This window comes from Pundamilia nyererei, unplaced genomic scaffold, assembly GCF_000239375.1.
Source record: "Pundamilia nyererei isolate P.nyererei 1_Seehausen unplaced genomic scaffold, PunNye1.0 scaffold00152, whole genome shotgun sequence".
In the NCBI taxonomy this organism is placed as follows: Eukaryota; Metazoa; Chordata; class Actinopteri; order Cichliformes; family Cichlidae; genus Pundamilia; species Pundamilia nyererei.
The window spans coordinates 157,885-168,227 of NW_005187553.1; the positions used below are offsets into that span (position 1 = coordinate 157,885).

A 10,343-nucleotide genomic window follows, 5' to 3' on the forward strand; every position below is an offset into this window, starting at 1 on the left:
CTTCCTCTCTGCTCTCAAAGGGCCTCCTCTCAGCCTCCTAGTTTTCCATCAACTGGAGGGAAAGTGAAGTCTGTTTTAGGTGTAGTTGCCTCTGTGGAGCACCCAGTTGTCTTGACACCCTTCAAAGGTCCGAAAACAAACAAAACCGCTTCTGTGGTGACGACAGCAAAGCACACGGACGCTTACACAACAGTTACTGTTGTGTGAAATGATGTGTTTGTGTCGCACACAGAGCGTGGAAGTGTTTCAGTAACACTTAACATAAATAGCACATTTATAATTAATAAAGTTAAGGTCTTAGTTTGGGAACTGTTAAATATCGCCAAATCTAAGACTGCCGCTAGCTGTTTAAACCTGAAACAATGTTTCCTTCTTTGTGTTTGATTGAAATGATTTATTTTCACTTTCTGATGATTTGCCTGTTGAGACAGATTCTCTAATAACAGCTTTGCTTCCAGGAGCTAACAGCCACACTCCCTTTCAGTTCTTTCTCCTTAATGTTGAAATCCTGTAAGACACGTTAAGGATTTAAAAATAAATAAAGGAGGGGAGGGGCTGAAAATGAAGAGTAACTTTAACAGCTTAGCTTAATACTCCCGGAGACTCAAGTGGACAAAAGGCAAATAGACTTTTCCAGAGTTTTGCTGTAGTTTCAGCCACACGACCTGGATGGACTCCTGGCACCATTTACACAACTCTGTTCTCTTGCTACAGAATTTACACAAAATAGTACATAAAGAAAAAGAATAATTTATCAGCTGTGCTTCTGTTTTTTAAAAAGGAAATTTCTTCAATCAATTTACTGTGGTACAATTTTCCTGTGTTTTGATTATAAATTGCACTTTTTAAAAAGTAAAATAAGAGGAAGTAGCTCTAAAGTTACTTAAAAGTTGTTCAACTTGATTTCTCTTTAATCAGAAACGGAAAGTAAGAGCGAAACATTTTGAACCTAAATGCAGAGGTTGAAATCTTGAGGTAAAACTGTCGTTTTTCTTAGCTGCAAATGTTCATCCTGGAAGATTGTGACCATTTTTTTAAAAGTAGCTGCCGTTATTTTTCAAATGAGTGAATCCAGAGGGCAAAATGTTCGACTTATCTGCTACAATGTCCAGTTAAAAGGGTGCTTTTTTTTTATCTTGTGATGCAAAGATTACAGTGTTTAGGAGGCATGAAAAGGAAATGTCAGAACTGTCAAAAGGAAAAACAACTCGACTCAACTTGCAAGCTTCTCCCAGCTCTTGTTGTTGGAATTGTTGGAGAGAAAGCCCCCATCATTTATTGCTAAGCCTGATTCAGTAATGTGGAAAGTTTGAGTGGAACCACAGTAGGAACTATTGTAAGCCAAGACCAGATACTGTAGAGCAAACCAAGACACGCTGGAGTTTTTCCAATCTGTTTCCATTCATTCACAACAGAGAAACACACAGAGGAGGAAGCAGGATCACACAAGTTACAACACAGAGACCTCTAACCTCTTCAAACAATTAAATATACTGTCATAATGGTGGATTTATAGACACACAGGTGTAGGAAAACTTGTAGGAAAATCAGCAGAACTGTAATAAAGATTATTTCTGATCATTTATAAGTAGGTTTAATTTACTTTTTTAGTAAACGTGGCAGAAGGTGACAGTCTAAAAGTCCAAAAATGTGTAGTGGGCACACATGGGAAGAAGATGGTGTGACAAACAATCTAAATGAGGTTCAGACGAACGAATGCAAGAACACAAAATCCTGTGTTCCTAGAAAGCTCGACCAGTCCTGACAAGCAGCACAGCTCAATCTGGCAGCGAGCAAAGAGAAGCTAAACGCAGGGAGGAAGTAGAGCTGACAGGAACAGACAAGTACCCACAATAACAAAATAAAACAGGAAATGACCTGATAGAAATTTAAAAATAAAATAGTTTGTTTATCAAGCGGCTAAACAGGTGTAGAGTGCAACATGTAAACAGTGGGTGTCTTAACTATGACCCATTGTGCTAACGTTAGTAGACTCCCTCAAGGGCCCATTTTGAGCAGGGAAAACACTGCTGACCATGGCCTGAGTTTCCAGTAATGCGGTCAGTGCACAATCCCTGTGAGTCCACACTGATCTAAAAGCTCTGTTTCATTTAGGTTTCTGATGCTGGATAAAGTCGTGGGCGGAGTTTTACTCATCTAAAGCCTTACTTGTAGATATGTCAATGCTAATTAGAAAACTCAAAAACCAGTTTTATTTTTCTCTCTCATCTACGTGACACTTACTCTGAGTTTCTTTCTGATTTCTCAGACTTTTTATCTAATTTGGTGCTCAGCTAAAATAATTATTGTGAGCAATTTAATTTTAACATACACATAGATGCTGAAAATGACAGCCTCAACACGGCGTCCAATCTATAATTAGACTCATTTGGCTTCTTTTAAAAAACTAAAGAGCCCACCCACCACTTTGATCACACTCTGGAGCTTTATCTGAAGATCCAAAGAGTGTTTAAATTATAAACAACAACAACCCCTCCTTTGTCTGATCATTTGTTAAAAACATTGCAATTCATTATTGTAAATGTAAAAGCGTGGGGAATAAATTTCATTACAGTAGATTTCTTTCTGAAGTGCTGTAACTACGTTTAAGTTCCTCCACTGTTGCCTCCTTACATCCTCACTGTGTACGACTGTCCCCACCGTCGTTACTTCTTTCCTGCTCAGTAACACCAATAAAAACCAGCACCAATGAGAACACACACGACTTTCAGTGGTTATTTAATTGGCGTCACACCATTGATCTCTGTTTCTATCAGCAGGCATGCAGTGGAAATATTTGGTTATCTATAGAAACAATGAAAGGAATAAGAAACAACGAAACAACAACTGCAGCAAGTCAACAGTCACAAAAGTAATCGACATGTTGTTAAAACAGTCGGCTGATCATAAGTTGTTTTTGTTTTTTTTAGTGTTTTTATTCAAAGGTAAATAATTTCAGAAAATTTTAGAGGTTCTAAAAACTGTCAATATTTATTATATGAAACCTAATTAAATAATCTAGTAGATAGACCTGCGAGCATCAGTAACATTGTATTTAGCATAGTTTCAATAGCAAAACTTCTCAGATGTGATACATTGTAACAGAAACCAGCATTGATACACTGAATGTTTCTGATTGTTTATTGGAGAATGTTTGGAAACTCATATCACCACGTGGGCTTCAAACCAGTTAAAACATATGAAAAGTTTTCTTTGTACCTATACTTTGATACCAGGCTCTTCATCTTGCTTGATATCTTCTATAATTTTCTAATGTAGTTGTTTTTTACACACTGACAAATGGATCTTATGTCTGTGAAATAGAGAAACCGGACTGCATCCATTGGGGGTGAACTGTCCCTTCAATTAGCACCAACATATATAAAAGCATATTAAGTGTTAATTCAGAGCACTTGTTTTCTTTCTCTTGTCATTGTGTTCGTTTCAGGTTTTATTTTCACTAAAAATGTTGCTTTTGTGTTGAAATACTTGCTTTAAAGCCTGTTTTTGGTGTTTATGTAACTTTTGTTGTTAAAAAAAAATCAAACAGGCGTCTTACTTACACTCAAAGATAGAAAGAGAGTTACTGTTTAACTAGTTTGAGGGAGAATATTTAAGCTCATCTATCTCTGATTGGTTGAAACAGAGTTGTCAGGTTTTTCTAATCAACAGTAAAACAATGGCTGATAGAATAGAAAATTTTAAAGGCTTCTTCTGGACTCTATCAGGATTCTACTGGCACTAAATAAAAGTCATTTCTCTGTCGTGAACTCGATCGAGCAGTTGAGATTCGCCGCCTCGGCCCCGTCCTTGAAAGCAAGCAGGAAGTACATGACCTTCCTGACTTTGGCGAGCTCTGCAATCCTTTCGCCGAATTCCTGCATATCCGCCTCCAGGCACTTGAGCTGCGAGTCCTCGGGGTCGCCGGCATTACGCCAAAATGTTCCAATGGGCTCCAGCAGCTGCCGGGTCATCAGGTTGGTGAGGTCGGGGGTCCAGTGCTGGCAGATACCGGTGATGGTGACGCGGCCGTAGCCGGAGAGGGAGAAGTACCAGCGGGAGAAGTTCAGCTCCTGGATGGCAAAGTCCAGCCGATACACGGCCTCGTAGGGCAGAAGCAGACGCTCGCCGTCCTGACGCTTCTGCCCTGACCGCTGCAGGGAGGACACGCGAAGGCGCATCATCTGCACAGGAAAGAAGCACACAGGAAGTCAGTTCATGTTTGGTTTGGAGGAAACTTTCAGTCTGGGTGCCGGTATCAGTCTCTGATAAGACTCATAATGACGGGAAGGTGATGGGGCTCAAAGGTTTGTGCATTTGTGTCAGAATAAGCAGTGTTTTTAAAAGAAAAGCAGATGAATGGCACAAACGGATGATGTGCTCTCTGGGCTATTTTATACAAAGTGCCGTTCACACCTATAAAATTAAAATTATGAGTCTGCAGTTTTATCAACTATTATCATTTTTTTTTAAATATTTTGTGCAACTCCACAGAGGAGATGATAGTTGAAGTGTCACAGGCACTGCTGCTCTATTTTTAAAATGTTTTAAAAAAATTTAAAAAAAACATTTTTTTGACTGTAAAGTTAGTGCGGCTGCTTTGATTGGCAGGCTTGCCGACACAGACTGTTACAGCTGATTGTTACACATCTGCTAATGAACACACGCACTGAACTGGACCTCTCAGCTGTGCCTTTTGGAGCATATTTAATGGAATTAGCCAACAAAAGATATGTCCTGTTGTGCTGTTTGAGGAGTTTTACATTTGAACTCAGTCATAAAAGCTGATCTGTGACAGCCACACAGCTGAGTGATCACATGTCAGTCTGATGGGACTTTTGTGCATCTTTGTTACCATCACACACTTGACCTTTTAAATTTTGCCCCGCCACATTATAATAATTAAAAAGAGCTAAAGTTACACAGAAAATGAAACTTTATATGAAATAAACATTAAAAACTGTACTTGCTCTGATCCAGCTGCACTTTATTCTGAAATTTTCATCCACACATTGTGCCAACAGACTTTTCTGTTTTGCATCTGAAGTTGAGAAGTAAAAGCCTCACCTCTGTCAGCGCGGTGTCTTCTTTGAACTCCAGCACAATCGTGTTGGAGGGAGATTTGGCCTCATCAGCGTCCATCTCTAAGGTTTTATTCCTGGGATAAGCAGAAAGGAAGAGCCTGCCTGTGTGGATGGATGCTGTGAGAGATGAAGCTCTGATGGAGTTTCTAGTCTCAGCCTCTTTTCTTCTCTCACTCTATTCTCATAGGCTCCTCTCCCCCTCCTCCCTTCCCAACAGTTTCCATCACAGTGTACCACTTTCTCATTTTGTCCCATCTCCCCCCTGGAGCCCACTGGGTAGTTTGGTTGGGACGTATTGATTAGCACGAGGGGGCAGGAGAGATGAGATCGATGCAAACATCTGATTATTGTGACAGTAACGGTCACATTTGTTAGTCGTCTGGTTGTGCAGCCAACCCTGCTCGGGTTATTTCAGTGGTCCAGCCTGAGTCAGACGTTCCTGCAGAAACTGAACATTTCTGCAGAATCACACAGGTCAGCTGTTTGTAAAGCAGCTTATATTTGACATGAACGCTGAAGCTAACACAGAACAGCTGAGAGCATTTTCTGTAGATTCGTTTTTCTCTACAGACTGTACAAAATGTTTGAAAATACTTTTTGAGGTCTTTTTTTTTTTTTTTTTTTTTTTTTAAAGGCTTTAAGCAGGCAGGTGATGTGTGAAGGTGCTAAGCAACAGGAAACGCTGCTGACGTATGACAGGGAACGGTGGGAGTTTCCTGAGGGCTTCTGGGAGCCCGGCTCGTCTTAGCTCAATGGATCGCTTATTTATTTATATCACTCACTTCACTGGGGAGTGTGTGTGTGTGTGGATTATGTCAACGTGTTGTCAGCTGGGGTTTCAGCGCAGGATGTGGATGGATGACGTTCGCTCGTTAAAAACTTTAATCCTGAGTTGCTCCTGTTAATCAGAGACGCTGAATGTCATTAATGGGAAACGAGTGAAAATCGGTCGTTTCAATCTTTTTCTGTACGTGTTCATAGTGTGGAGCTGTTGTGTTTATCTACATTGGTTTTTGTTTTTTTTGTTTTTAATAGAAAGTAAAGATGAGAAAATATATTTTACATTAGAGAACCCACAATCGCTCCCTGTCTGCACCTGAACACGTTTTTAAACACTGTTATGTCCACATACTGTTTGTTTAATATGTGGCTTACATTTAAAACAGCCTTCAAGGACATCACCTGTAAAATAAATGACGCTGCAGCAGCGATGGTCAGTCGCACCTTTGAGCTGCGGTCCTGGTGTTTCCTTTGGGCGTGATTGAGGTCTGGCCCTAGATTCTAATTGGCTGTTGAACAAATGAGTTATAAAACTCCCAATGTCACAAGGTGGCGCTGAACCTCATTTAACGTTGACGTGCAGATGTTTCCAGGCGTGTAAAAGGCCTGAAAATGACCAAAACGGCATCTGTGGGCGACTTCCTGTTGGATTCAGGGCGCAGATCCCCGGGAGGCTGCTCCCCAGATATGACACAGCTGAGCACACCGCGGTTACGTCTGAGCTCGAGTGAGGTGATGACCATGGTTTTTATGTTTTTTCTGGGGTTTTTTTTTTTTTTTTTCAAAGGTGATTCCTGACTGGAAGGATCAGGAGTGGGACAAAGACAAACCGAACTCCTACGCCGGGATCTTCCACTTCCGCTTCTGGCGGTTTGGAGAGTGGGTGGACGTAGTGATCGATGACCGGCTCCCCACGGTGAATGGACAGCTGGTGTACTGCCACTCCAACGACAGCAATGAGTTTTGGAGCGCGCTGGTGGAGAAGGCCTACGCCAAGTAAGCACTTCCTCAGATCAGTAACTGAAAACAGCAGCTAATAAAAACAGAGGATATGAAGAGGCAGGAAGAAATAAAATCACTTAAATATTTTACAGCTGTGGAAAGAAAAGAAACACTCGAGGAAACTCATGTTGAAGAAATGACTCAGGAATACACAAATGCATTAGAAACTGACCCAAGGCTCTCCAGTGACATAAAAACAGGAACTGAAATTAAAGTAATTTAGCTCAGAACCAATAACGCGATACATGGAGGAATTTTAAGAACTCTGATTGGATGATTTGTTTTTCCTGAAACATACAAACAGGTGAGTTTGTCCCAAAATAAGGACTGACACCTTAAACTCTGAAGGAAAGTGTTCCCACAAACTAACATAGGACAGGAAGTCTCTTTGCACAGCTGTCGCCATCTGGTGGACTTCAGATAGAACGCAGGTTTAAGCCACCTCCACAGTGGCTTCATTTTTCCCACTCGGAAGCTACGTCCATGTCTTACAAGTGCTGAAACCTTCTGATTACAAGGTGCAGCCAATCAGAAAAGGGTTAGTTTAAAGGGGGAGGAGCTAAAACAGCCCTTTTCAGATGAAAATGGGCTGAGGAGCCTCACAAAGGCAGCATAAGATAAAGGAGGATTAATGTGAACTGAGTCCGTGAATGAGTCCAGTGTAAAGTTTCCTTCTGTGCTTTTAGAGATGAAATCTGAGGGGTCCGATTTTTAACTCTGACATTTTTCCCTTAAACTCAGGGACCACCACAGCAGATCTGTTTTCTCATCAACAGTGAAATTCAAACAGGTGCTGATGTGATCCTAGTTTAACATTTCACAATGTTAACGTCAAATTGATTAAATATAAATTTTACTCCCTGTAATTATGTTTAATTAGCAATAAAAATGATGGCATGAATCCCTGACTCTGTGTTGTAAATCTCGACAGTTACTTGAAAAGCAGAATGAGACTCAAACGTTTGTTTATAGTAAAAATAAATGTAAATGTTTGTGTGTTTTCCAGGATGTACGGGTGCTACGAAGCTCTGGATGGGGGCAACACGGCCGATGCTCTCGTGGATTTCACGGGAGGCGTGTCCGAGCCGATGGATTTGATAGAGAACGGGTACAAACAAGACGAAGAGAAGCAGCACGAGCTGTTCGAGAGAGTCCTGAAGGTTCACAACAGAGGAGGCCTCATCAGCTGCTCGATCCGGGTAAGGACACGTCAAACGCAAACCCACGCCAGCCAAACGAATTCATTCATCTTCTCGACGTGTCGTTCCAGGCGACCACTCAAGCGGACATGGAGGCCAGGCTGGACTGCGGCCTGGTCAAGGGCCACGCCTACGCCGTGACGGACGTCCGCAAGGTGAGGCTGGGCCACGGCCTGCTGGCCTACTTCAGGTCAGACAAACTCAACATGATCCGCATGAGGAACCCCTGGGGGAAGAGAGAGTGGAACGGGCCGTGGAGCGACAGGTGAGGAAGAGAGAAATCCTTTGAACAGGTTCTCTTGTTGAGATCTGTGGTGTGATACAGATGATACAGATGAAGCGTTTGTGCCTGTTTGCAGCTCTGAAGAGTGGCAGAAGGTCAGTAAGAGTGAGCGGGAGAAGATGGGCGTCACTGTGGAGGACGACGGAGAGTTCTGGTGAGTCTTAGTGCTGCGCTGCCACCTGGTGGCTCTTTTTCAACTTTATCTCACAGTAAATCATACGAGTCCTTTCTCTCCTCCTCCTGCAGGATGACATTTGATGACTTCATCGCCAACTTCACCGACCTCATCCTGTGCCGTCTCATCAACACATCCTACCTGAGTTTACACAAGACCTGGGAGGAGGCGGTGATGCGGGGCTCCTGGCACCGCCACGATGACCCGCTGCTCAACCGAGCTGGAGGCTGCACCAACAACAAGCACTCCTTTCTCCAGAACCCGCAGGTGTCTCATTTGTTCAGAGTTTCAGGTTAAAATTCATCCTGTGCGTTTATGACTGTGTGCATGTTCGTTTCTGTGTGTCGCAGTACGTGTTTGACGTGAAGAAGCCAGAGGATGAGGTGCTGATCTGTCTGCAGCAGAAGGACCGCAGGGCCACTCTGAGAGGGGGGCGAGGAGAAAACCTGGCGATCGGCTTCGACATACACAAGGTCAGATATTCATGGGCGTTGTTATAAAATCTCCAGGTCGTTTGTATTTAAAGGACGGCTGTATTGGATTCAGTCATTTAAACTGGAGTGAAAACTTCTGCTGCTTCCTGTTCAGGTGGAGTTAAACAGGACGTACCGAATGCACGTGACCCAGCAGAAGGTTGGCGGCAGCATCTACATCAACTCGAGGTCTGTCTTCCTGCGCATCGACCTCAAAGAGGGCCGCTACGTCATCATACCCACGACCTTCGACCCCGGCCTGGAGGGAGACTTCCTGCTCCGCGTCTTCACCGATGTCACCTCAGACTGCAAGTACGCGGCACACATGGTTTAGCTCGCCATTTTTAGAAATGTTCTTCTGTTTCTATTAATGTAGGCGAACAGTAAAGATGGCGAACGGCCTCCCTGCTGCACTTTCAGGGGAAAATAAACTCTTGTTTTCCATGCTGGGAACTGAGAGTGAGGGGAGACCTTTGGGCTTCCTCTCAGTTCAGACACGCAGCCAATAAAGACTTTATGAAAACAACAACACATGAAAGCATTAATTATCATTCTGTGTGTACTCAGCGTTGCACATTTAAACACTGAACCACAGAAACGGATCTTCCTGTCTGTCCCGCAGGGAGCTGACTCTGGACGAGCCCCAGAAGACCTGCTGGTCGGGGATGTGTGGTTATCCCTCTCTGGTCACTCAGGTCCACATACTGCAGGCCGACGGACTCGCTGCACAGGACTCAGACGGAGGTAAATGCTTCTGTTCTTCACAGGAAACCTTCCTTACACCTTAAAGACTGTATATAAAAGACGGACATAACCACCGCGATCCACTCAGGCATGTTTGTTTGGCTTTGTGAGAACGATTTGGGGTATTAGCCTTTTACCCCAGATCACGGCCTGATGATTAATCAGCTTTTGAATTCAGTGGCTTCCGATCATAAAACCGGAAAACTCAGAATAAAGTCCTGTTATAAATAAATGTTTAAAGTGTGGTGAGACCTGCATGCGATGCGTTTAGGGGACATCTGTAAATTGTAGCTCAGAAACATCATGAAATGTCCACTGAAGTGTTGATAACTGAACTGTGTCTCTCCAGCGTCGGATCCTTATGTGATCATTCGCTGCGAAGGACAGAAGGTCTGCTCGCCGGTCTATAAAAACACGTGCAGTCCCGTCTTCGACACCAAGGGGCTCTTCTACAGGAAGAAAGCCAACCAGCCAATCGGCATCGAGGTTTGTAACACACAGAAGTGTGTGTGTGTGTGTGTGTGTGTGTGTGTGTGTGTGTGTGTGTGTGTGTGTGTGTGTGTGTCTTCATTTAAAGCGCTGACCTTCTGTCTCTCTGTGTCT

At 43.1% G+C, this 10,343-nt stretch overlaps 2 protein-coding genes across 2 annotated transcripts in view; one reads left to right on the forward strand and one right to left on the reverse strand.

Moving 5' to 3' along the window:
• Positions 1-10,343, forward strand: part of capn5a (calpain 5a) — a 24,181-nt gene that overhangs the window by 11,464 nt on the left and 2,374 nt on the right. The window contains exons 3-11 of the mRNA XM_005744960.1: positions 6,652-6,860; positions 7,873-8,065; positions 8,137-8,330; positions 8,425-8,502; positions 8,595-8,790; positions 8,874-8,996; positions 9,112-9,308; positions 9,619-9,740; positions 10,090-10,226. Coding sequence (XP_005745017.1) covers positions 6,652-6,860; positions 7,873-8,065; positions 8,137-8,330; positions 8,425-8,502; positions 8,595-8,790; positions 8,874-8,996; positions 9,112-9,308; positions 9,619-9,740; positions 10,090-10,226 — 1,449 coding nt within the window. The remainder of the gene's footprint in view (positions 1-6,651; positions 6,861-7,872; positions 8,066-8,136; positions 8,331-8,424; positions 8,503-8,594; positions 8,791-8,873; positions 8,997-9,111; positions 9,309-9,618; positions 9,741-10,089; positions 10,227-10,343) is intronic.
• Positions 2,724-5,226, reverse strand: ompa (olfactory marker protein a). The gene is made up of 2 exons (XM_005744959.1): positions 5,068-5,226; positions 2,724-4,184 (listed from the first exon to the last, which is right to left on the reverse strand). Exons 1-2 carry the CDS (start codon positions 5,140-5,142, stop codon positions 3,753-3,755), a joined length of 507 nt encoding a protein of 168 aa, XP_005745016.1. The 5' UTR covers positions 5,143-5,226; the 3' UTR covers positions 2,724-3,752.

What these genes read in the sequence shown, in the direction of transcription:
- ompa (XM_005744959.1), bottom strand. Translation starts at nt 5,142, where the DNA reads ATGGACGCTGATGAGGCCAAATCTCCCTCCAACACGATTGTGCTGGAG. An exon ending in AAGACACCGCGCTGACAGAG is followed by an intron (nt 4,185 to 5,067) that starts GTGAGGCTTTTA and finishes TTTCCTGTGCAG; the next exon opens with ATGATGCGCCTTCGCGTGTC.